The sequence below is a fragment of the Ovis aries genome, chromosome 15 (genome assembly GCF_016772045.2).
Source record: "Ovis aries strain OAR_USU_Benz2616 breed Rambouillet chromosome 15, ARS-UI_Ramb_v3.0, whole genome shotgun sequence".
Taxonomy (NCBI): domain Eukaryota; kingdom Metazoa; phylum Chordata; class Mammalia; order Artiodactyla; family Bovidae; genus Ovis; species Ovis aries.
In genome coordinates this window covers 31,239,344-31,266,811 of record NC_056068.1, presented here as the reverse complement: position 1 = coordinate 31,266,811, position 27,468 = coordinate 31,239,344, and the positions used below count along the sequence as shown (strand labels likewise).

General features: G+C 50.2%; 1 protein-coding gene across 1 annotated transcript in view; it reads right to left on the bottom strand.

The window, feature by feature from the left end:
* Window positions 1-27,468, bottom strand: part of GRIK4 (glutamate ionotropic receptor kainate type subunit 4) — a 401,304-nt gene that overhangs the window by 65,379 nt on the left and 308,457 nt on the right. Inside the window, 2 exon segments of the mRNA XM_042232998.1 lie at window positions 21,660-21,863; window positions 27,021-27,128. Of these exon segments, the coding sequence (XP_042088932.1) occupies window positions 21,660-21,863; window positions 27,021-27,128 (312 nt within the window).

Below are 27,468 nucleotides of genomic sequence, written 5' to 3'. Positions count from 1 at the left end.
CCAGCAGTAGCCAATGTAGAGATAGAATAAGACAGAGCAATGATGGTGTTCAATTCAGGATGATGGTTACCTTTTGGGAGGAGGGAAGGTGCAGAGTGAAGGGCAGCATTTTGGCAGGCAGGGGCAAGGGTCTGCAGTGAGCTGGTGTTGGTGTATGTCTTGACCAGGATTGTGATGACATCGGTATGTCCCCTCTGTGATAAGTCAAGTCTATGCTTATGATTTGTGTGCATTCTGTATGTATATTTCAATTACGCTTCTTAAAAAGTTAAGTGATTTGCCCAAATAGAAGAGAGAGTGGCTACCATCAAGCCTGACACTCAGCATCTTGCTGACTCTTTTTTTTTTAAATTATTTTGTATTAAGGTAGAGCCAAGTAAAAATGTTGTGATAATTACAGGTGGACAGCAAAGGGACTCAGCCATACATATAGTGTATCCATTCTCCCCCAAACTCCCCTCCCATCCAGGCTGCCACATAAAACATTGTCTGCTGACTCTTTTGGAGAAGGCAATGGCAACCACTCCAGTACTCTCGCCTGGAAAATCCCATGGGCAGAGGAGCCTGGTAGGCTGCAGTCCATGGGGTCGCTAAGAATTGGACATGACTGAGAGACTTCACTTTCACTTTTCACGTTCACGCATTGGAGAAGGAAATGGCAACCCACTCCAGTGTTCTTGCCTGGAGAATCCCAGGGACGGGGGAGCCTGGTGGGCTGCCGTCTATGGGGTCACACAGAGTCGGACACAACTGAAGCGACTTAGCAGCAGCAGCAGCTGACTCTTTGAAATAAAAAAGCCTGTATGTCACAGGGCTACAGGAGCTACATTATTTGTGCCAGGGGCTGGTAAGTTCAGACACAACAAATCTCTAGCCTATCTCTGTTTAAACATCTGGGTGGCTTCTAATTCAAGGCGAGCTAAAAGGAACATTTGGCTGTTTTAACTGGATTTGTATGTTGCATCTGGATGGAGAAGAGTCCAGATCCCTTGTCTGATGCAGACAACTGGATAGACTGTAAAACTCTCGGGAGCCAACTCTCTCTCTGCTGTGAACACTGGGCAAAGCCCAGTGGCTGGGGGCAGAGGAACCTAGCCCCTCAACTGGGAGCCAAAAACACCCTCCAACACTTGCCAGCCTATACTCTAGATGGGTCTTAAACCCCAGAAGGAGACAGCACTCCATCCCATGTTGGATAGCAATGTTTTCTCAGTGTTTTTTGGATCCTGGTTTAAAGTATGCATCCTGCTAGCTATGTGATCATGGACAAGTCACTTAACCTCTCTGAACTTGTTTTCTCATGAGTAAAGTAGGAATGGCAACAGCTTCTATTTCACAGAGTTGCTGTGAGGATTACATGAGTTAATGTCCAAGGTCTGACACAAAGAACACGTTCACTGCTCAATCATGTTTGCTGCTATTATCATTATGCTCTTTCTGATTCCGGCATCCCACATCCATCCTCTGCCCATCTGCTTGACACCCCCCAAGACCTGGCCTATGCTTTGGGCTGCACCGTCCTGCCTGGTGGGTTTTTTTAAAAATACATTTTGTTAAATTTTAATAAATGTATTTAGTTGGTTGTTTTTTTGCTGCTGCGTGCAGGTTTTCTCTGGTTGCAGCGAGCGGGGGTCACTCTCTAGCTGTGGTGCACAGGCTTCTCATTGCAGTGGCTTCTCTTGTCGCAGAGCACGGGCTCTGGAGTGCAGGCTCAGGAGCTGTGGCACACGGGCTTAGTTGTCCCACGGCATGTGGGATCTCCCTGGTGTGTGTGCTTAGTCGCTCAGTCGTGTCACTCTTTGTGACCCCATGGACTGTAGCCCTTCAGACTTCTCTGTCCATTGAATTTTCCAGGCAAGAATACTGGAATGGGTTGCCATTTCCTCCAGGGGATCTTCTCAACCCAGGGATTGAACCTGCATCTCCTGAGTCTCCTGCATTGGTTGGTAGTTTCTTTACTGCTGAGCCACCAGGGAAGACCCTGGACCAGGGATTAAACCAGTGTCTCCTGCATTGCAAGGCAGATTCTTAACCACTGGAGCATCTGGCGGGGTTTTTGAAGGTCGAACTCACCTCCCTGATCGGCTCCTACTGACTCCCCTTCACTTTTGGTCAGACTGACACCAGCTGACACAACTGCTGCTCTGCTGTACTTACTGACCACATCCACCCTCTGCTTCGATCTCCTGCCTGTATCCCACCAGTCACCAACCCCCAGCAGCCGGCCGGGTCCCCAGCCTGCTGCCTTCCAAGCCCAGGCAGGTGTGCTCAGGGCGTGTCCTGGATGTGGATAAAGGATCCATTCAGCAAAAGTTGACAGTCCTTCTGGGCTGTTCAAATTCACTGAATGGACCAACCGCTGCCATTTTTAAAGATCTAGGCCTTCACCCTGTTGCCTAAATTGCAAATGTAGACACAGCAGGGGCTGAAGTTTGTCACTGAGCAAGGGAGCTCACCTGAGGACCGCAGAAGGAATAATGCCATAGGTTCTGGAAAGGGCAGGGCAGAACGGGGCTTTCAGACAGCCATCTCCAGAGCTGCCAACACTGCCGTTGGCACCACTGAGCCATTTCTGGTTCTCCTGCTGACAAATGGTGGGATGTCAGTTGCTCCTGACAAGCTATAGGATGGCCAGAAGAATAATCTGTGAATAAGCCCCCTAAAGCAGATAAGGCTTCTGGCCAAGAACCGAGATGGTGAGGCCAAGCCATGACAACAAGCAAGTTGAAAACACAAGACCTTCTGGTGTGAATTCATTTCTGTGAATGAGGGATGGATGGTGGAATGACAGAGGGGACTGTCGCATATGGTTGCTCCGGAGCAGAGCTATTTATTCCTGGGAAGGCAAGGGGCTTCCCAGGTGGCCCTAGTGGTAAAGATCCTGCCTGCCAATGCAGGAAACTCAAGAGATGTGGGTTCGATTCCTGGAACAGGAAGATCCCCTGGAGGAGGGCATAGCAACTGACTCCAATATTCTTGCTTGGAGAATCCCATGGGCAGAGGAGCCTGGTGGACTAGAGTCCGTAGGGTTGCAAAGAATTGGACATGACTGAGTGACTGTGTGAGCTCACAAGGCAAGGGATGAGCGGTGCCCGCCGGCTGGGGGTGGGAGCTGGAGTGGGCAGGAAGCCACTGCGGCAGGATCTGATGACCCAGAGACAGCTGGATGAGCAAATATGGCAGGTGTTCAAGGGGGCTCCCCACAGTACTCAAGAGGACACACTGCAAACCCATTTGAATTTGGAATCTGATTCCAATTTCCACATGGCACTTCTCAGTCCCATGACTTTGGACAAATGAACCTGTGAGCCTGTTTGCTGATTTATAAAACAGGGATCAGAATACTGTACTTTGTCAGGTTCTTTGAAGATTCAGTTCACTTCAGTCACTCAGTCGTATCCAGCTCTTTGTGACCCCATGGACTGCAGCACACCAGGCTTCCCTGTCCACCACCAGCTTCCGGAGCTTGCTCAAACTCATGTCCATTGAATCGGTGATGCTATCCAACCATCTCCTCCTGTCACCTTGCCTTCTCCTCCTGCCTTCAATCTTTTCCAGCATCAGGGTCTTTTCCAGTAAGTCGGTTCTTCGCATCAGGTAGCCAAAGAACTGGAGCCTCAGCTTTAGCATCAGTCCTTCCAATGAATATTCAGGGTTGATTTCTTTTAGGATTGACTGGTTTGATCTCCTTGCTGTCCAAAGGACTCTCAAGACTCTTCTCCAACACCACATTTCAAAAGCGTCAATTCTTTGGCACTCAGCTTTCTTGATGGTCCAACTCTCACATGTGTACATGACTACTGGAAAAACCATAGCTTTGATTAGACAGACCTTTGTCAGCAAAATAATGTCTCTGCTTTTTAATATTCTGTCTAGGTTGGTCATAGCTTTTCTTCCAAGGAGCAAGTGTCTTTTAATTTCATGGCTGCATTCACCATCTGCAATGATTTTGGAAGAAAACAAAGTCTCTCACTGTTTCCCCATCTATTTGGCATGAAGAGATGGGACCAGATGCCATGATCTTCATTTTTTGAATGTTGAGTTTTAAGTCAGCTTTTTCACTCTCTTCTTTCACTTTCATCAAGAGGCTCTTTAGTTCCTCTTCACTTTCTGGTATAAGGGTGGTGTCATCTACATATCTGAGGTTACTGATATTGCTCCTGGAAATCTTGATTCCAGCTTGTGCTTCATTAGATGATATAATATTTGTAGAGCAACTATTAGCATGGCACCTGGCATCTAGTAAGTGCTCAATAAACATCACCCATGACTATCTTTGGTGTAATATCACCCAAGGAACAGGTGAAAGGTCAGCCTAGGGAGCCACAAGGGGTTGAGCTCAGAATACAGGAGTCTCAGGGGAGATGACTCAGATGTCCATGAAGCACCTGCTTCATGGTGTACATGGTGTCACTCTCTCTACCAACACCTATACTCGAGGAAATAAAACCATCAAGCACAAGCAGAGGTTGACTGCAAAGGCAGTTGGAGGGGACATCCTTGGTGGCCCAGTGGCTAAGACTCTGTGCTTCTATTGTAGGGGGACCAAGTTTGGGTCTTGGTCAGGGAACTAGATCCCACATGCCATAACTGAGTTTGCATGTCACAACTAAAGATTCCATGAATTGTAACTGAGACCCAGCACAGTCAAAACAAACGAAGATAAATAAATAAATGAGAAAAAAAATATGTAAAACAAAGGCAGTCGGAAAATGTGTGTGTGATGAGAGTTGAGCAGACAACCATTTAGGCCAACTAAAGCTTAAAGACTGAAGACAGAGGGCTGTGACTCAGAGAGCAAACTAGAAGATGGGGTCAATTTCAGAGTCAGACAACTCACCCCAGACATTCCCACCCCATGAGGAGAGGAAAGACGGGGAGGGGGCTTAAGCTCCTCTTTCTCAAGACAATATTGGTGTGGGATGTAGGGTGGGGTTGCACATACACCGGGGTGAGCTGAGGGCCCAGCTTTGGGGACCAGGGGAAGGTGGAGCTGGGAAGGGAGGCAGGGATTTGAATGGGAAGTGTATGGGTGCCCATGGCATCTCTGCTGCCCCAGCCTGCTGAATGCGCCAGCACTTCTGGGCCACTGTGTGTTTTTCCTGTTACCAGTCAAAGGGATCATCTGAAATCTACCACTGGTTCTTGGCATTGGGATGTTCTGTCCAGGCTCTGAGGTCTCTGGGGTCATGGGCTATAATGGTTCATTCTTTCATACATGTCTTCACAGCATCCCATCCATCTACTCATCCATCCATCCACCCATCCATTTACCTACCATCCATCCAGCCATCCAGCCAAACTTTTATCTACCATCCGTCCATCTGAGTGTGTGAGTGCTAAGTCGTTTCAGTCATGTCTGATTCTGTGCAGCCCAGGCAGACCACAGCCTGCCAGGCTCCTCTGCCATGGGATCCTCTGGGAAAGAATACTAGAGTGGGTTGCTCTGACCTCCTCCAGGGGATCTTCCTGATTCAAGCATCAAGGTTCTTTACCACTAGCACCATCTGGGAAGTCCATCCCTCCATCTACCCATGTATTTATTTACCATCCATCAATCCATCCATCTATTCATCCATCCATCCATCCATCCACCCACCCATTTATCTACAATTATATCCATCCTATAATTCCTAAGTATGCTGGGGCGTGTTCCAGGTGCCATCAGCATACAGATGAACAAGACAAATGTAATTTCTGATCCCAGAGAACTTGCATTCTAGTCTCACAGGAAGCAAGGTGATTTCTTTGGCAACAGTTTCTTTGACGATCATACAACAAGCTACTGTGGAAGAGAGGGGTTCAGAGACAGGATGGCAGTCCCCTAGGTGGCAGAGAAAGAATACTTCCTGGAGGAGGCAACATCTGGATTAGACCTAGATAACCAGGTAGAAGCAGCAGATTGGAGACTTTGAAGGAGCAGATTTCTGCTAGAAGGAAGAGCACAGACCATGTGCTGGAACTGGGCATGCTGTGAACAAGGAGTCAAGAGAAGGTCAGAGAGAGTGGAGCCGGTGATGGAGATGCAGGGTCTTGTGAGCTCTTAATCACTTCTTCAGATGGTAGGGACGTTGGTGAAATTGTGACTGATGAAGGTAGTAGTCAGTCAGTCGCTAAATCATGTCCTATTCTTTTCGACCCCATGGATTGCAGCACGCCAGGCTTCCCTGTCCTTCACTATCTCCTGGAGTTTGCTCAAACTCCTGTCCATTGAGTCAGTGACACTATCCAATCATCTCATCCTCTTTCACCCCCTTCTCCTCCCACCCTTAATCTTTCCCAGCATTTTCCCATGAGTCAGCTCTTTGCATCAGGTGGTCAAAGTATTGGAGCTTCAGCTTCAGCATCAGTCCTTCCAATGAATATTCAGGACTGATTTCCTTTAGGATTGACTGGTTTGATTTCCTTGCAGTCCAAGGGACTCTCCAGATTCTTCTCCAGCACCACAATTGGAAAGCATCAGTTCTTTGGTGCTCAGCCTTCTTTACGATCCAGCTCTCAAAACCGTACATGACTAGTGGAAAAACCATAGCTTTGGCTATACAGATCTTTTGTCAGCAAAGTGATATGTCTGCTTTTTAATATACTGTCTAGGTTTGTCATAGCTTTCCTTCCAAGGAGCAAGTGCCATTTAATTTCATGGCTGAAGTCACCGTCCACAGTGATTTTTGGAGCCCAAGAAGATAAAATCTGTCACTGTTTTCACTTTTTCCCCCCTATTTGCCATGAAGTGATGAGACCAGATGTCATGATCTTAGCTTTTTGAATGCTGAGTTTTAAGTCACCTTTTTCACTCTCCTCTTTCACCCTCATCAAGAGGTTCTTTAGTTACTCCTTGCTTGATGAAGGTAGAACATGGAGGAAATGTTTTTGCTCACTGAACAAGGGAGCAAATGTTGGCCCAGGGAGATTTGGCACCAGCTTAAAGCTCAGGGACACACCTAGACTTCCAACTCAAGGTATTTTTTTTCTAAGATCAAAAGGACATGTGAACCTGCCACCGATGCCACCACCTTGTCGCCTAACAGAGGCTATGTCTCTTGCAAGAGAGGACCCAGAGGCCATTCCTCTGGAGGGAATTTCTGTTTCTTGTGTCTACTTTCCCCAGACAAGAGGGCAAGGAGAGGGGTTCAGAACCATGGCAGGTTCCACTGATGCAGATAACCTTTAGAAGGCAGTCAGAGCTCAGGCCACAGGAGCATGACCAGACACGTGGTGCTTCAGTTTTGTCTTGATCAGTTACACTTTTGTGGTCTCCAGACAGGTGCGGCAAGGAGAAACTAACTCAATTAACCCAGGCCAGCCTGGGACAGGGAAGGACCCAGCCCTGGAAGAGCACATCTCGCAGAAAGGCAGGCCTGTGGACCCTCGTGTCTGGGGATGGATGGAGGAGGGACCAAGGCTTTAGGTCCGGAGAGGAAGTGCAAGCAGAGTCTTATGGGAGAGGCAGGTAACAGATGGCAGGGAAGGAGAGAAGAGGTCTGACCTTGTCTGAGAGTCACAGCATGCCAGGGATACTGAGGACATTACAGTTCATTGATATCTCATAATAACCCTGGGGTGGATACTACTATCTCCATTTCGAGGACAAAATGTGGAGTGGGGTGGATCAGAAACACTGGCTGGCTTGTCCAAGCACCCGGGGTGGGTGCTGTGGCATGGGGAGGGGGGTGGAGGATGGCTGAGCATGCTCAGCTCCCCCCATTTCACTACCTCCTGCCTCTGGTGACCCTCCAAAGGAGCTCGGGCCCAGCTCTGCCCTCTCGCCCATCTTTCCCCCGCACTATATTTCTCCACCTCCAAGTTCTGCCTGTACTTCAGACCCATGTCATCTACTCCTCGTCTCTGCCATCTAAAGCAACTTGTTTTTTCCAGAGACTGTTTCTCAGTTCATGACTTCACCAGGCACTTGTCATCTAAAACCGAGACCAGGAGTCAGCCAGAGTCTCCCTGTCCTACCTCCCTGCTGTCTCTCCATTCAATAACCAAGCCCCATCCATCCTGCCTCTGAAACGCCCATGTAATCCATCACTACCACTCGGATCTGACCACCGCTGTCATCACTCAAGTCTTTACTGGAATTATTCAGTGGTTTCTGCACTGGCCTCATTGCTCCTAGTTCTTCCCCACTCCATCTGTCCAGTTGAGTGGATTCCAAGGGCACTTGGGGTCCTCGAACTTGACTGTGCATTACAACCACCTGGAGGGCCTGTGAAAATGCATGTTGCCAGGCCCTACTCCAGACTGTCTGATTCAGCAGGTCTGGATGGGACCCCAGAATTTGAGTTGCTCACAAGTCCTAGGTAATGCTGATGCTGCTGGCTCACGGACCACACTTTGAGAACCTCTGCTTTAGAATCTACTTCCAGACAAAAGATCTACTCACATCACTGCCCCCCTTAAAGAAACTCCGGCAGCTCCCTGTGCATGTGTGTGCATGTGTGTGCATGCTCAGTCGCTAAGTTGTGTCTGACTCTTGGTGACCTCATGGACTGTAGCCCACCAGGCTCCTCTGTCCATGGGATTTCCCAGGCAAGAATACTGGTGTGGGTTGTCATTTCCTTCTCCAGGGGATCTCTCAGACCCAGAGATTGAAGCAGTGTCTCCTGCTTGGCAAGAGGATTCTTTACCACTGAGCCACCTGGAAACCCCCAGCAATTACCTACTAGCTTTCAAATATGGTCCAAACTCCCTACAGTGATATTCACAATCTGTCCCACACTTTCTCTCCAGCGTCACCTCAAGCCCTGGTGTCTCTCTAACCTATGATGCAGCCACATTGCTCTGTCTGTGTTCCTTACACCTGTCACATATTTCAAACTCCATGTCTTTGCCCACACAGTTCCCTCTGCCTGTAACTCTTCCCTCCTTGGCTCTTGTCAAATTCCTGCTGCTGCTGCTAAGTCGCTTCAGTTGCGTCCGACTCTGTGCGACCCCATAGACGGCAGCCCACCAGCCTCCTCCGTCCCCTGGATTCTCCAGGCAAGAACACTGGAGTGGGTTGTCACTTCCTTCTCCAGTACATGAAAGTGAAAAGTGAAAGTGAAGACACTCAGTCATATCCAACTCTTAGCGACCCCATGGACTGCAGCCTACCAGGCTCCTCTGTCCACGAGATTTTCCAGGCAAGAGCACTGGAGTGGGCTGCCATTGCCCTCTCCATGTCAAATTCCTACTTATCCATTAAGGTTCAACTTGACTATTACTTCCCTTAGAGGCACCACAGTGTGTTAGAATGACCATGAACTTTGATATCAGGCTTGGCTTTGAATTCCAGAATCAATCAACTTGTTAGCTGAGTTAGTCTCTCTGTTAAGCTGGAGCTAACCTCAGCATCCTCACTATAAACTGTGAATAATAACATTTATTTGTAAGACTGTTGTTGGAGAGGAAATGACGCATAAGAAATGCCTGGCAGGTAGTAGCTCCTCAATAAACAATAGCTATTAATATTGTTATTGCTGCTCTACAGTCTTGCCTGGCTTCCTGGAGCTGAATAATTTCTTTTTTTCCTGTATTCCCATAAAATTTTGTATATGATCCCATTTTGCATATATCTCATGCTGTGGTCTCATTATTTTTATGCACTGGGCCTCATTCCTGTTATAGTTGGGGGCCATTGTACAAATTATAAACATTGATCCTCCTAGCAAACTTAGTGGGTGCATGACTTAGCAAACTAAAGATGTCTTTGCAGAAGGAAAATTTACAGGTAGATAGAGGCTCACACCCAGAGAAGGTACTGGCGACCCACTCCAGTACTCTTGCCTGGAAACTCCCATGGACAGAGGAGCATGGGGTCACAAAGAATTGGATGCAACTGAGTGACTTCACTTTCACTTTTCACTTTCATGCATTGGAGAAGGAAATGGCAACCCACTCCAGTGTTCTTGCCTAGAGAATCCCAGGGACGGGGGAGCCTGGTGGGCTGCCATCTATGGGGTCGCACAGGGTCGGACACGACTGACATGACTTAGCAGCAGCAGCAGCAGCAGAGACTCATACCAGAGCACACGCTTGGTGAGCTGCGTGAGGCTGGGTTTCAGTCCCCATCCACCCCTTGTACAATATACAACTTGTACAACCGTCCTTGGAGGCTCTGTAAAGGTAGAATGTGAACCTAGTGAAAGTAAAAACTGGGTCTAATTTAACCTGAAGTCACAACCAGTGTTGAATCAATGCCTGTAGGGGCAGATAATAGTGCCTGAGGATGGGAAGCACTTAAATAGGGTGCGTAGGGCCCTGGCCCCAGGTTCAGGAAAAGCATCCTTAACTCCTAGAGGGAAGGGAGGTACCAGACACAGGGTTAGGAACATCAGAGACTCAGGCTTTGGAGAAAAATCAGTAGCTGAATTAGCGAGTACTTTGGGGGAACAAGGGCTCTTGTGGCTCAGCTGGTAAAGAATCTGCCTGCAATGTGGGAGACCTAGGTTCGATCCCTGGGTTGGGAAGATCCCCTGGAGAAGGGAGAGGCTACCCACTCCAGGATTCTGGCCTGGAGAATTCCATGGACTGTTTAGTCCATGGGGTCTCGAAGAGTTGGACACGACTGAGCAACTTTCCTTTCACTTTGGGGAAAAAGACAGAGGATAAGTGTCCTCATGCCCAACCGGACCTCTTCAAAGCACCCCTGACCTCAGACTACAGCCCGATGCATGGTCAAGCCCGTAGATGACACCTCACCTCTGCCATGTGAGGCAGGCAATCAGGACTACAGGACTCTTAGGAGATATTAAGGTCCCACTTTCGCAGCTTCCGTCCCCACTCCTGCCCCAAATCAGTTCCCTACTGCCTGGCTCTTCTGTGTCACAGCAAGCCAATCTCTCAGAAGGCTTTCAGATGCCTTAATTAATCCACTTTCACTTACTCTGCAGACCCTCACTCTCCTAAACAGCTGGTACTCGGCTGGGAAGGCGGAAATAATTTCTAAGAAGGGAGCCTTCTGACAAATTTCCCAGGCCATTTTCTAGACACCCATGGGGTTTGGAGGCGTTACCAGTCTGGAGCTGCTGGAGTCGCTGTGAACATAACTGAACTGCAAAACCCCTGGGATTCCCATGCATAGCAGCTTCTTCAGTAGGAAGAACCTTCCCGGAGTCTCAGGACAGCCAGGCAAAGCTCTGCTCTCTCCTGAATCTGCGGCTGATTCTGTGGGCCTCATGTTCCATGATCCCAGAGAGGGGACCATCTTGACACTGCTTCTTAGGAGATGAGCATTTAAGCTGTACACCCTCACAGCTGATGTATACTGTCACTCCCTGGTCCTGCCCTGCTGAGGGCTCCCTTAGAAACCTTCTCCCCTCTCTCCTGCCCACCCTGGGGCCCACGGCTTCTTTCTCATGTCTGTATTCTGCCTACCTCCATATCACCTCGCCTGTAAGCTCTCAAAGACAGAACCAAACCTCATCTTTCCTTTCCCCCCAAACCTCGAGCACAGTAACTGACTCACTGTGTTAAATTACAATCTGCTGATTGATTAATCAATTCATGGCCCAGTTTTCCAAGCCTCAGGTTAACAACTGGGTTGATAGAAACCTGCTAAGGAATGAACTCCCTAAGTTTATTCAGGGAACACTTATCACCTGGTGCCTTGCTCGGCATGACCTAAAGGAACTGTCTGATACCCTTTGCTGTGTCCCAAGCACTGTGTTAGGTGTATGGGGATATCAAGAGGAATGAGATGCTGTGCTTGCCCGCAAGGAGCTGTCAGTCTCCCTGCCACTAAGAAGCCATCCCAGCGGTCCCCAGTGAGGAGTCATTTCTGCTTCCTACTTTGTCAGTTGAAAATGATGTAGTTTATATCTATAACAGAGCTTTATTCCATACAACTTGGTGTTAAAATAACTTCTGCCATCTGTCTGCCTTTCCAGTGGGAGAGCTCCTGGAGGAAAGAGACCTGGTTTCAAATCCTAGTGCTTCTAGGTGCTGGCCTCTCTGGGGCTGTGTGTTCTCAGTCCGTAAAAAGGAAGTAGTTATAACACCCACTTCCCAGATAATGCAGTCGAGGATGTAACTATCATCCCTGTGTCCCTCTCAGTCTGGCCATGCAGCGCCTCCTCTCTTTTGTTGCCATTCTCCCGGTCCAGCCTATTCCTTCCTCTCCATTTTCCTAGCAAGCAGATGCAGGGGACAGGAAGCTGTACCAAAATCACGCAAAAATCCATTCCAGCCACCAGTTCTCATGCGTCCCTGGTGGTGCAGTAAGACATGCTCAAGACAGGGGTCTGAATAGCGTATGAATCTGGGCCCTGGCTGCTTGCTGTGAGTCTGCACTTGGGTTCATTGCTGACTCTCTGAGCCTCCATTTCATCTGCAAAATGGAGTAACAATCCCTCTCAGACCATGCACGGATTAAATGAAATAGCATCTGCCGAGCTCCTACACAGTGGCTGCCTTTGTCAGCAGCTGTTATCATCCTGCTCTCCCTCCTGGGGGCTCAGCTTTGAAAAAGGACACGGTGCCTTCATCAGATGACTACTCCCCCCATTCTAATTCTCTACAGAGCCATGGAGAGCAAGAGGAAAAAGTCTGAAGGCCCACGACAGAGCCCTCAGCTGAAAGCCGGTGACGGGCAGGTAGGGTATTGTCTGGGGCTCATGTTCATTGCAGGCTCTGGGTCCAGAGGCCCAGCCGCAGTCTTCTGGGGGGTGTGCACCCCAGCCATAAATGTGGAGAGAGGACAGCGGTCGCAGAGACAGACAGCAGCACCCAGCTGCATGGGCGGCAGCTGAGACAGACGTCTCAGAAGAAAGGCACAGCGGCTGCGGTTTCAAAACTGCTTTCCTTGGCTTTTATCGGGTGGGTGAAAGGACTCGAGTAACAGAAAGGAACCTTTGAGGACTCCAGATGAGACAGACAGTTGTAAGGGAGGGTCTGATGAGAGATGGAGAGCGAAGGCGGTTGTGGTCCAGGAAGCAGCCCAGGGCTCTGGCCCTTTTATTCTCAAGGACAACATCCTGTGGATAATGAACCAGACAAGACGGATTTCTTCCCTTCCCGCGTCTCGGGGGTTGTATGCCGGGACCGCTGCTTGACACACATGCCGCAAGAAGCCATTCCAGGAAGGACCTTGCCCAGAGTCAGACAGCCTTCCTTCTTCTGAGAGGCAGGACGACCTGCTTAAAAGTCCCCATGAAAGGGGAGCTCCCCCACTCAGTAGGTCCTAGAATGAAATGCCAAGACCCCACACTGTCGCCCTTTTCTCCTGGTCATCTTCACTGACCCTGCTTTTATTTGGGTCCCATCCTGCTCCCTGCATCACTGGACTGCTCTCTGATAAGCGTAACTGAATCTGGTCTTCCCACATCCAATCCATCCCCATCTTGCCTCCCGGACTAACTTTCCGGGACCAAAGCCAATTACAGCACTCCTCCCCTCCTGGAATAAAACAAACCAACCACCTCTCTCTCTTCAAAAGCTCCCCATTAGCCCTCTGGACATAGTTTAAATATACAAACAGATAAATCCTGTCACCACTGGCCCCTGCCTGTAGCTCTACCCGCCTCCACTCCCTGCCATACTTGGTGCCAGCCGCACAGAACCATTTTCACTGCCTGGTACAATCTCAGCATTTTCTGCACCAAGAATATTCTTTTCTATTGAGATGATGCTCCTCCATCTGCACCACTCTGTTTCACGGTCCCTTCCTGGGTGAGTCCTTCCCTGTTCATTCCTGTTCATGCCTTGTTCGTGCTTCCACCAGCCCTGCCAGTGTCGCTCACTGCCCGTGCGGCCCGCGTTATCTGCTTCGTGACTCAGTTTCCTCACCTGGAACATCCGGTTATCGTGAAGACAAACGAGTCAAGCGTGCAATACAGTGCCTGGCCCACAGGAAACACTTAATAACTGTCGGTCACTGTTGCCTTCATCATCGTTGTCGTTGTTCAGTCACTAAGTTGTGCCTAACTCTTTGTGACCCCACGGACTGCAGCACACCAGGCTTCCCTGTCCTGCACTATCTCCTGGCGATTGCTCAGACTCACATCCATTGAGTCGATGATGCCATCCAACCATCTTGTCCTCTGTCCCCCCTTTTCCTCCTGCCTTCAATCTTTCCCAGCCTCAGGGTCTTTTCCAGTGAGTAGGCTCTTTGCATTAGGTGGCCAAAGTATTGGAGCTTCAGCTTCAGAATCAGTCCTTCCAATGAATATACAGGTTTGATTTTCCCTTAGGATTGACTAATTTAATCTCCTTGCTGTCCAAGGGACTCTCCAGCATCTTTTCCAGCGCCACAATTCAAAAGCATCAATTCTTCAGCACTCAGCCTTCCTTATGGTCTAACTCTCATATCCATACATGACCACTGGAAACACCATAGCTTTGATTATATGGACCTTTGTCAGCATGGTTAATATTATTAATAGAGCATGTATCACACAGTACTGGAATTCGTGATTCATTTGTCTCTTTGAGTAGGTCCTGAGCTCCTTACCAGCAATTCCTCCCATCCAAATAGTGCTTGTCGGAGAGTGGGCACTTGATGAATGAGTGAATGAATGAATGAATTGCTGAATTACCATTGGAGCCCACCTCTTCCTACCTGAGTAAACGCAGGGAGCAGGCTTTCAGAGGAAGAAAAAGTCCCCCCCTTGAACCTGGCCGTCACATGGGAAAAGAGTTGAGCATTCAGTTTCAGCCCCTGGATCAGTATCTTGATTTTAAAGAACAGAATTCCATGACCTATTTTCAGTTAAAATAGTCTCTGGCTTCAAGGTGAAAAGGAATCCCAGGGGACTAGTTGCATATTTTTTTTTTTTTAGTTCAGCAAAATGTCTCTCAACAACTTTCCCAGTGGATCGAGGCCACAGACAGCCCACCCCACCAGGTCTCTGGCAAACCTTCTTCACAGTCCTTCTCCTAGGGGCCCAGGAGGGGAAATGGAATGAGGCATTTCAGCTTCATCTACACTTAATTCATCAAAATGTCATTGGTAAGAGCTATTTGATGTCCAAAGCTTATGAGCCTTGAATCTAAGCCTTCTAAAGCCCCTTTCTCTTTGAACTTAAATGGGCTGTTCTGCCAACCTGGCATTGACTGCCAACAGGGGACTTGGTTCTGAGCTTTGAAGCCTGAGGGGGGCTCTCTCTCTCTTCCTGAATGTGCTTTACTCTTTTCCAAGCTGGGCCCCTAGGATGTGAAATGCAATCTCTCCCCTTCCAGGATACCAGTGTTCAGGGCTGAACCCACAATAAAGCTTCACACACAACTGAGGGAGAGGAGAAGGGGTCAGAGAGATCATCCACTCATTTTACAAATAAAGTGCAGCCCCTTTATGGGCCAGAGTCAGACGTGGGTACCAAGTTCTCGGCATCCTCCACAGGCTCTGCCTAGAAAGACCTCTTGGAAGAGAACACCATTCATGGCTGGAGGGATATGAGGGTGTAAGTCCATCAGGAGAGGCCATGAGGACTCAGTGGCCGTCTGCTGGCTGTGGGACCGGGGGTGAATCATTTGTATTTCTAAGCCGCAGGGTGTTCACCCATAGATCCACTTCACAGAGGCATTATGGAGGATAAAGAGTCAGTGCTGTGAAAGCAGTTTCAAACATGAAATCAACGCATACATGTGTGTGCGACGTCGGGGGCGGGAGAGGGTGCCTAGGACAACAGCAGAACAGGCACACCCCTGGCTGCACTGCTTCCCAGTGACCCGTTCATGCCTCAGCGAGGACCCCAAACCCCTCCAGCAATGCATCGTTCCCCCACCCTCTGTCCTGCCCACCGTGATCCCCACCAGGACTCCGCTCCAGCCACGTGACTATCCCTGCCTCTCCCCAATGCCTAAGAGACGCACGTGCTCTCAACTCCCAGCAGCCGCTTCCACAAGTGATTTCATTTTAAACAACAGCCAACCTTTCAGCTCCACAGCTCTTTCTAGCTACAACCCTTTCTTTATCTTGCTTTCCCACAAGAGTGAAGCTTCTGTAAAGAGTATTCCACAATGATCCAACCACTGCAGTGTGATTTCAGTGCAGCCACCCACTGAAACCACTCTTGTCCGTGGCCTCTGCATTCTAAATCTGATGGAAGGCTCTTTTGTGCTTCCTTTCAAGAGGTGGGAAGCTTCTTTACCCGCCTCTCTCAGCAGCCTTCACAGGCTCTCTTCCCTCTCCTCCCTCTTGAATGCATGATTTTCTCCCGGAGGGTTCCATCCCTCCTCACAGCTTCAAACCACCTACAGCTCACCAACTACGCCAGCACCTAAACCTGGAGCCGCAGAGCCCACTCTAACCAACTCACTGCTGAGCATCTCTACCTACGTGTCCAAAAGGCTTTTCACAGTTACCATTTCCAAAGCGGAAATCATCCCCCTCTTTCCTCCCAGACCTGTTTTTCTCCTGGGTTTTCTACCTCAAAGACTGGCACCACCATCCACCCAGACATCCACGTCAGCGTCCACGTCAGAAACCTGGGTGTCATCCGTTCTACTCTTGTCCCGCTCCCGTGGGCCACGTCCATTCAGTCCTCGAGTCCTGACAATGCATCTGTTAAATAGCTTCCACAAGTTACCAAACAGAATTATACTATGATCTCATTTAAGAAAAAAACTTGTGTAAGTACCTACTCGTTAAGAAATCAGAAGGGATCATATTGAAATGTTAACCATGGGTGTTGCTGGCTGGTGGAATTACAAGTAATTTTTTTAAACACATATATTTTATAAAGACTGTATTTATTGTTTCGTCGCTAAGTCTGTCTGACTCTTTTACAACCCCATGGACTGTAGCCCTCCAGGTTCCTCTGTCCATGGGATTCTCCAGGCAAGAATACTGGTGTGGGTTGCCATTTCCTTTTCCAGGGGATCTTCCCTAGTGAGGGATGGAACTCCTGTCTCCTGCATTGGCAGGAGGATTCTTTACCACTGAGCCATTCTATATTACAGAAAAACTTACCTTTAAAGACAGCTTCTGAAGGCTTATTCTGACCCCTAAGTTACTTTTGGTTCTCAACACCTCTTGCAACAGTTCCATCTTTTCCCTGGTCCCCTGCCTCCAGGCCTTTCCCATCCCTCCACCCATCCATGTTCCGCACTGTAGAAGGCTGTATAGACCACTGCCCACTTCCTAGGCTCACTTCCCACCACGCTCTGTTCCAGGCGTAGTATCCTAAAACAGAAACTGCCATGCCCCTTCCTGTCTCCAGGCTAGGACTCTGCCTGGTTCCCTCCCTCCTGGCTTGATCTTCTCCCGCCACATCCCTGCCTCCCCTGGCCAGCTCCTCCTGGAGTTGTCAAGCATCATCTCCTGCAGTTGTCCTTCCTACACCTCCAAACCAGAGTCAGGAGGCCCTCCTCCAGTCCTCTCACCAGCCCCTCTACCTCCCCATCCTAGCCTTTCTCACTCTGCGTTTATGCAACTGGTCCTCCATCAAAGAGTGGCCTAGTGTCTGTCTCATTCATCTCTATATGTGAATATCTCCAACAATATCAATGAAAAATTCACTTTAAATAAATATACTGGGGTGACCCAGGAGGATGTTCCAAGGGCATCTTCTTTGAGCTTTAGTCCATCTCCTCCTCTCTGCCAAGTACATCTCCACCAAAACACACCATCACTGCTGTGGGCTCAGCTTGCGAAGGGTTGGACTGGGGCCAAAATGAATGCAGACCCAAGAGGCTCCCAAACAGACACACTGCGCTTTTCCCCTACCCAGACACGGCCCTGGGGCTGAGAGGCCAGTCACCTGCCCAGCTGACGTGAAGCCACTTGTTTTCACTCCAACCACACTCCTACTTTTAACGGGATTTACACCGAAAGACACGCTCTGATGATTTTCAAAAGTAAGCAGAAAATATGTTTGAGTGCTCTTTCATAACTAACACGCTATGAGTGCTAGCCCCACAGTCTTAGGTAAGCAGCTGACCATGGATATGAAAGACCGAGGCTCTAGAACACCCAGTGGAGGTGACCCAGGAGATGACGCTTTACGCTCCATCACTCTGCATCCAGGAGGCTACTGCGTTCCTCAAATGATCTATAGAGAGATTCCTGTATGTCAAACTTTCTGTGGGTGTGGGCATGCTCATGCATGTGTTATTTTAAATCCTTACAAAAATTCTTTCTGGATAAACACTGAAGCCTTGGGGGATGGGGTAGGAAGGATAAAAAAAAGTTGCCCAAGAACACACAGCTAGTAAGTAAGTGAACTGAAATTAGGTTTAACATCAAGATTCCCACTCTCAGACCATGTGCACTGAAGTCAGCTCACTCAGTTCTGTCCAACTCTTTGGGACCCCATCGACTGTACCATGCCAGGCTTCTCTGTCCATGGGGATTCCCCAGCTAAGAACAGTGAAGCGGGTTGTCATGCTCTCCTCCAGGAGATCTTCCTGACCCAGGGATCGAATCCGGGTCTCCTGCATTGCAGGCAGACTCTTTACCGTCTGAGCCAGCAGGGAAGCCCCAAGTCAACTGGACCAGGGCTTAAATGCTGACTCTAAACTTACCAGCTGTGTGATCTCTGGCAGGTTATTTAACCTCCCTGAGCCTACATTTCCTCATCTGTATATAAGTGACAGATTTAGGTGAGATGACCTACGAGGTCTCTTCTGTCTGGGACACTGACTAGCCAGCACCGAGGCTATGCTGTTATAACCTCTGATCTGTGCACCTTGGGGAAGAGGTCACATAGCGGGGCTGCAGGCCTTAGGGCTGTTGTGATCCTAGGGGGCATCGGAACAGACATACCAAGCGCTGAAGCTTAGATCAGGGCCAGCATATGTATTGAAAGAACAGGTTAATTCCTTAATTAATTAATACTACCCAGCCATGTCTTGATGAGACCAAAGCAGCAGTGTTTTGACTTGAAAGCAGATCTGGGGTGAATTTTAAGATCCCGGTCTGATTGCCCAGATCACTCAGTATGAAGCTGCGTGTCCTTGAGTCCCGGATCCTTTCCTCTTCCTGCCAGTCCACGTCACAGCTCATTAAGGGGCTGATAAGGGGATGGCTGTGCACCGACTCCGACATCCCTGAAATCACCCCACAAGTCACAAGGCAGCCCAAGGGAGCTGAAGAAACGGGCTCAAGGTCACTGAGTACATGAGTAAGACAGGAGGCGGATGGGCCGTTCAGCTTTCTGAGGTTTAAACACTAGAGGGCGCCTCGACTGGGGGTTCTAAACAATAAGACTGCCTTGGGAGGCGTTCTGGAACTTAGAAGAGCCAAACATCCTTTTTTGCGGAAGCGTGGGCATCATCGGCTAGGAGTTTGAGTCTCAAAGATGGCAGAAGGCTTCACCCCCAGCCTGTCCCTGTGAGAGGCTCTCAGGCCCCCTGGGCCTTCTATAGTCTTCCATTGACCGCCTGCAAGCCTCACTCTGCCAGCAGGGCCTCCCTCCTAGACTCTAGGAACCAGACAATTCATGGTCTCACTGAACAAGTCTTGCTACTGGCCCCGCTGAGTCACTGCAAATGCTATCAGGAAAACTCCTAACCACCATCCCACCTCAACCCTTAAATACCTTCCACACTCTTTTGTCTATAGAGAACTTTCCATCATGCATTGCCAAGGATTGCTTACTCAATACCCCTACTAACATTTTTATCCTTGAAGACCGGGATTTAAAAAATGTATCTTTTATCCCAAGTTCAGTACATATAAAAGGTGGCGTTGCTCAGTCACTCAGTCGTGTCCGACTCTTTGTGACCCCATGGACTGTAGCCCACCAGGCTCCTCTGTCCATGGGGATTCTCCAGGCAAGAATACTGGAGTGGGTTGCCATTTCCTTCTCCAGGAGATCTTCCCGACTGCGGGATCGAACCCATGTCTCCTGCATTGGCAGGCGATTCTTTACCAGTGAGCCACCTGGAAAGCCCATATATAAAGGATTACAATCATGTTAATTTAACAGATAAAGAGATGAGAGGAAAGAAGGAAAGGAAAAAGCAGGCAAAGGTGAAAGGGAAGGAGAATACAAAGGAAGGGACTGGGCTTATGCGGAACTTCCTTGGTAACATCTCTGTCCAGCTGAGGTCATGTGCTATGGTGGGATTCTGGAGCTAGACGCATCTGGGTTCAAATCCCAGCCCTGTCTCACCCTGACGGTGTGCCTTCAGATAAACCATTCAAGCTCTCTGTTTAGGTGGCACGTTTATAAAATGAGAAAAACAAAGAACTATTAATAAAAGGTACGTTCTGAGACAATTAGAGATAATGTATGTAAAGCCCCCTACACGTTGGCACTGGCTGGGAGCCTGCAGGGGCTCCCTCTGCACTTGGAAAGCATGGAAAAGGACGGGTCGATTCAAGGTCGCTCTAAGAACCCTAGGTCTGTGACCTCTGCGTTGGGGGTGCCGATCACCTACCCCGACGAGAAACACTCAGTTATGGAAATACAGACGGTGAATTGATAACAACTTAATTTTTACAGATGTTAGTAGTTTGTGCCAAGAAAATAAGCACTCTGGCCCTGGAAGAACTTTCTACAGTCTTGCTCTAACCGAATGATGACTGACATTCCAGGATGCTCACCTACCTTTTAATCAAGTCTCCACATTCACCCTGAAAATTTACAGCCCTCCCAAGTGCACCTTGGCCCTGGTCTGTAAGGGCACATTAAGGATAGCAGCAACTAATACAAGAAGTAACAGAACAGCCGTAACTGTGACCAATGCCTCTGACAGTTGGTCCCTTTCCCCTTGTTATTTAGCCATGTCTCTTTGACAGCCCTTCTCAAGCGTCAGAGTCAGCTGATGTAGGTGTGCTCTGCACCAGGGCCTGTCCAAGCTCTGCCAGGGGTACTGATGATCAAAAAAATCATCACGACTGGAACTCCCCTGGTGGTCCAGTGGTTGAGAGTCTGCCTGCCAATGCAGGGGACACGGATTTGATCCTTGCTCCAGGAGCTAGATCTGATCCCACATGTGTGTGTGCTAAGTTGCTTCAGTTGTGTCTGACTCTTTGCGACCCTTTGGACTGTAGCCCGCCAGGTTCCTCTGTCCATGGGATTCTCCAGGCAAGAATACTGGAGTGCATTGCCACGCACTCCTCCAGGGGATCTTTCCGACCCAGGGATCAAACCTGCGGTTCTTTCTTATCCTGCATTGACAGGTGGGATCTTTACCACTAGTGCCACCTGGGAGGCCCTAGATCCCACATGCCACAGGGCAACTAAGCCTGTGTGCCACAGCCACCCAGCCTGTGCATCCGAGAGCTGGCGCTCCACAACAAGAGAAGGCGCCAGAATGAGAAGCCTGTGCATGGCAATTAGAGAGTAGCCCCTGTCTACTGCAACTAGAGGAAAACCCTTGTGCAGCAATGAAGACCCAGCAAAGCCAAAAAATAAATAATTTAAAAAAATCAGAACAAACAAAAAGCACCTGATTATCCAAGAAGTGAACCCAATCTCTAAGCCGTGTTTATTGGTCAAAGCCTCTATTCCTTAGCCATTACAAGTGATAGACTGGGACCAGAAGAGCCACAGGGCAAGGATCATGGTAGTCTTATTCACCAATGACCAATACCAATGTATATATATTACCAGTGCCTGGCCTGGTGCCAGCTCAGGGAAGATTCATGCAATGAGTGGACAAATAAATGAAAAAAGGATGACTGACTGACTGAATAAACAGAGGGTTTATGAGCACGAAGCACAACCTTCTGTCCTTCCATCACCCTCCCCTGCCCACCCTCAGATCCAAACCACCTGTTCTTTCCTTACCCGAGCGATCAGCTCCCCGACCATGCCTGTCCAGGTGCCATTGGCCTCGGGCACGCCATACACGCCGTCCCCGACTAGACGGATCTTGTAGTTGAACCGGAGGATCTCCGCCAGCTCCTGGAGCATGTCCACACAGAAGCCCTCGTAGCGGTCATTGCCTTCCATTTCCTGGTGGTTCCCCTTCAGCATTAGATATGGGTTTTCCTGCAGCGAAACTGGGCAGCTGTCATTCTCATCTTAGCCCTGGTGTCTCAGCCACATGTGATGAGGGGACCAGGGACACAGGACGGTGGGGAGAAGATGGGGTGGAGGAGGGAAGTGGCTTGGGTAATGGGAAACTTTGGAGGTGGCGGTTACCTCCCTTTCCTGACTTCAAGGCACTTCTCTTACCAGGAACACGCAAGGGTCTCACTGCACAGAGGGTCCAGTGGAAGCCCCTCTACCTTGTTTAAGGTCATCATCTGACCCCATCTTCCATTTCATTCTGTCCTTCCCCCCCTGCCCTTTTCTTTTGTTTATTCCACACAGACTAATCTCAGGGCATTATGAGATGCAAGGATGCTGATGACAGAACCGGTGAGGTTCTTAAATGCACTGTATGACCACAACCCAAGGCAGAATGGGTCCAGCCATGGGTGTTGGGAGAAGGGCTGGGTCTCTCAGATGAATGTCCAGGGAAGGTTCCACGGAGGAGGTGGGATGCAGGCTGGGCTTTGGAGGATGACAGAACTCTGGCAGATGGAAGTGGTGGGGACAGAGGGCTGCGTGGGCAGGGGAAAGGCAGGATCAAGGACATAATCCCCAGTGAGATGGAGCTCGGCCCATTCAGCAGGTGATGGAGGCACCCTTGGGTGGGAGCCTGGCTTGTGGGTAGGGGTGGGATGGGAGGATGAGTTTAGAAAGATGAATTAGGGCCAGCATGGGCCTTGGATGCCAGGGCGAGGTGCATCACACGTATATAGTAGGGAAGCAATCAGAGTTTTAGAGACGCAAAGATGTGAGTGAAGAATATGACAAAGTAAGCGAGAGAGAAGGTCTGGGAGTGAGGAAGGACAGAGCCTCTCCTGCTGGGAGATGCTGATTCCCGAGCTGTGTTTTGGCTCAGGCGAGCTTCAGAGCTGGACAAGGCACAGAGAGGGTCAGGTGGATGCCAGGATGGGTGTGGAGCACAGAGGGAGGATCCTCAGACCCTTGGAGCCTGAGCAGGAGACTCAGGATGGTGTCATCATGGCCGTGGATGGTTTGGAAAGGAAAAGGCTTCGGAGCATGTTGAATTCAAGGTGCTGGTAGGCAGTTCAGGAGCAAATGTGAGACTGAATGTTGGAATCCGGAGGGAGGGCAGGATCAGGGGCACAGATGGGGCGGCCCCTGGATAGAGGCGGTGGCTGAGCGGCAGGATATGGGAGGCCGTGGAGGCGGAGGGCAGCAGAGGGATAAGACCTGATCCGGGGGTGGGGGCGAATGAAGAGCAGCCACAGAGCAGGACAAAGCAGAAGCAGCCAGAAAAGCCGAAAATCAGGGACACGTGGGCATGAAGGCCAAGGAGGCGGGGGTTCAAGGCCAGCATTCCCACCCAGAGAGGACGCAGGGCTGTGAAAGGGCAACTGGGCCGCGTGTCACGGAGATGTTCGAAGGCAGACTGGGGGTGTCGGGGGGAGGTGATGGCAGAACCCTGCAGGGATGGGCGTGAATGAGAGGTGCACAGGGGAGGGCCAGGGTTGTTGGGAGGTTAGGAGATGAGGGCCAGCCGGCAGAGAGCTTCTCCACCCAACCGCTCCCAGTCACGTCTCTCTCCAAACTTCAGTTCCCCTTCAGCAGCAACAGCGACCACCGACCCCTTGATGGATGATCCCCTCAACTAGAGGGTAGTCCAAGGGCAGCAGGGTGAAGGTGAGGTGGTCTTAGGATGGGAGGGACCAGAGTATACGTGCAGGTGGAAAGGAAGGGATTCCTAGAAAAGGCAAGATAGAGAAGGAAGAAAGAGAAGTGCGAGGCAGGGCAGCAAGGTACCAGGAGGGCCAGGGTCAAGGCGAACTCGAGTCAGGGAAGTGGACCTGAGGGTGGCGGGGAGGGCCAGGGTCAGCGGGTTCAGAGAGGAAGGGAGGAGGGCAGAGGTAGGAACTGCACCAGAGTTGTGCTGCAGGCAGGAGGGAAGGCTTGGCTCCTCCGGAGAGGTTTGCTCAGGGGAAACGATGGGGATGATGGAGAGGAGCCTGGGGTTGCCCAGGTCCAGCTGAGTCAGGAGGCTGAATGCAGAGGGGCAGCTGGGAGCAGAACGTGGAAGGAGAGGTGGACTCAGAGACGGACAGGAGGTGAGATGGCTGAGCATCACGGTGGAGACGGTTCTAGAAGCCAAGAGAGGAAAGTGCTGAAATGCTGGTTTGCTGAGCTCAGGCTGGAAGGGGCCTCTGGGCTGGGGAAGATCAGAGGTCATGAGAGGAGGAAGGGCGAGACTCGTGGGTGTGAAGCAGAAGAGGGGAAAGTAGGAGGTTCCGTGCCGGGGGAGGGACCTCTGAGTTGAAGGTGATGGGATTCTGGTTCAAGTGCACTGTTCTGTCAATGAGACGCAGCCAGGCTCCTCGCCTTCCATACACGCCATCCTTGGCTCAAGGGCTCTTCTCCGTCTTTCTGTTTAACCTAATGCAACACTGTCCTTGGGGCCCCCATTGCCTCCTCTGTTACCCACCCACATTTCAGAATTCCTACTGTGCTCCCAGCCAGGGTCCCACACACACACCCTCCGTCTTCCTACACCTGCTGCCTCCCAGGCAGGATGTGCATGGGCCTGGGACTGATTCCTCATGGTGTCCCCACCTGGCTCCAGGGTTCAGCATCTGCGGATTGTGTGGGTAAAAAGTGCTGAAAGGGCCTCACTGACAGAGCATAGCAGGGGAGTTTCCATGTCTGGGTTGGAAGGCAACCTCCTAGGGTATCTTTAATGACCCCAAGGAGTTTTACAAAATTTTTCTCCCTAAGCACTCTTAAGTTAATTTAAAATCCACTGGCATATTTAGAGTGAATAAACACAAGGCCAGTGTTAGAGGGAGGGGTCACAGGCATTTTGGAAAGTTCAGGGGCTGAGTGCTGGCCTGGGGCCCCGTTGTGGCAGGGGCGTTGGGAGAACAGAAGATAGTGACGTGGGCAAAAAGCTTAACCCGGGTTCTGACACAAGGTGGGGTATTTGCTGCAGCTAATTCAGCGTATTCCTCTGGAGGAAGGCATGACAACCCGCTCCAGTATTCTTGCCTGGAGAATCCCCATGGACAGAGGAGCCTGGCAGGCCACAGTCCATGGGATCACAAAGAGTTGGCTATGACTCAGTGACTAAACAACAACAATTCTGTGTAGTAGCTGGTGTTAACCAATAAATCACAAGTCCCAACTGCACCCCGTCAAGAGCAGGACACAACAGGACTATGTGCTGAGTTTTAAGGGATAAACCATTCAGGGTGACCATTTGCCAAGGCTCTCTTCCAAATGGTCACCAGGAACTGGGCCACATGCCTGAGGATGGGCAGCAGGGCACGGACTCAGGAAGCCCTTCAGAGGCAGAGAAGGTCCCAGCAATCTTGCTGTGTGCTGTCCCCCTCAGCCAGGACTGTTGCCCAGTGTGGCCCCAGCTCAGCCAGGCATGCCCAGATCTGGGGGTCTAGGTGACACCATCGCCCCCTCATCCTGCTGACATTTTCACACTGCTTTGGATGAGCTAAGGTTGAGCTGAGATGGGGGTGGCAAAAACTCTGTGAGCTGGAATTGCCTCTCCATCCTTTGCTGTGACTATTCCCTCTGCCTGGAATGTTCCTCCCAGACCGCCACGTGTCCCCTCACCCCATCAGGTCTGCTCAGATCTGCCCTTCTCAGTGAGGCCAACACCCCACTTCTCTTCCCCAGCTCTGTCTATGCCCTAGCACCCAGAACTGAGCCCAGAACATAGGCATGCCCCCCAAATACTCGGTGAATGAGTGGAAGTGTTCAGTGACCCCTGTCTCGTACCACGTGAAGGGAAAACCCATGATTTGGCATTCAAGTCCCTAAGCATTGTGGGCCCACTTTTCCAGCCTCAGGCCTTCCCTTTCTACCTATGCCCATGTCCTAGCAACCTGCCTTTTCCTACGTTTCCTGAGTGCCTGACCCTTCGTCCACTTCTCCCTCCTTATCTCTCGCTGTCTTTTGAGGCCCATCCTCAAGGTCCCTCTTCCTGGAAGGCTTTGCTGACCATCCCTTTGCTGGGATGGGACCTCTCCTTCCTTCAAACCCCACAGTGCTAGACATGAGCCTATTTCTTGGCTTTTTTCCTGCTCTGCTCACAGGAGATCAGTTATTCTGGTCCAGGGCTCCTGGGCCCCTGGAGTTTATGAACGTAGTGATGGAGGTCCCTGAACTCTTTTTCATTATCTTGAAAGCCTAATCTTTCAAAAGAAGTCCTTTTCTTAACAGACACATTTCCAGACTTTGCACAGTTAGCAATGATAAGACTGAACAGACTCACTAATAGTTGGGTCTGTTTGGAGCTGGAATTACATCAGTGCAGCCACACTGGTTATCTCTTGCTGATAAGACGCTGGGCCAGACAGGGAAGTAGGCTTTTGATTAGTTAAAAGGAGGTGGAGGAAGGGGAAAAACTCATTATTACTTAAAATATGCAGTTGGTTTAATTGACAAATCTCTAAAACATGATGTCATTGTAGGTGGGGGGAGGGGAGAAGTAAACGACTTTGGCCATGATCGCACTTGACTCGTGCCATCTACTAAATTACAGCCTCTTTGAGGACAGAGACTGAGTCTTACTCATCTTTGTGTCCCCAGGAATGAACACAGTGCCTGACACACAGCGGGAAGGGCTGGGTAATCATCGAAGAGAATTGGATCAAATAAAAAAGGCAGATGGCCCCTTTCTCTGTAGATTGAGAACTTTCCTTTGATCGTTTGGAAATGAAGAAATCACAGGCCGTAAAAACCCACTGAGTTCAGGTGTCCACTGGCAGGGGTGCAATTTGTACACGTAGGCACCAAGCAAAGCAGGCTGCCGTGAAAGAGTAGGGGCCACCCTGGTGGACTTCTCGCCCCTGTGTCTTAAGGTCCCCTGCCCTTGGCCATGCACAGATGCCCCGGTTGTTGGGGTGCCCCCATTAGAGACATCCACAAACTGCCGTCTCACCACCCCATCCCGCTTCCCCAGCTGCCTTGGAACTCATCAGATATCATTTCCATATGAAGCAGCAACTTGAGTTTAATTACACTGTCATAAATTGGCCTCGGCGCTGTGATTAGAGCTCCCATCTTCTGTTCCTGGGGAGGCTGCAAGAAGGAGGAGGCACCCCGGGGAGCAGCAGCTGGGAAGCCCTGGGGGCAGCCGCTTACCAGGATGGTGGTGACGACCAGGGTGGTGTTGAAGAGGCTGTCAGAGATGTTGGAAGCGTACAGGCGGCTGTCCATGCTGAGGCCGTCTGCCACATGCCACTGGCCGATCTGAGGAGACCAAGGAGAGAGGCTGGGAAGGGCTGGGGGGAGGTGGAGGCTGGGGAGCGGGGGTGCTGCGGTCCCACGAGACTCCAGGGCTAGGGGAGCTGAGAGGCCAGTCCCCTGCCTCTGGCGGGGCTACGGTTAAGTCACAGAAGGAGGGAGCCATGCAGAGTATGGAGCAGAGGGGCTCAACTGGGACGGGCTACTAGGGTTGGGGGGGTCAGGGAAGGGTAAGGAGACTGTGAAGGAAAGCAAGACTTAAGAGAGAGGTGGAGAGGAAAATGAGACAGCAAATCAGGAATGGAGGTGGCCTAAATGGGAAGGAAATCCCAAAAAGAGGAGATAT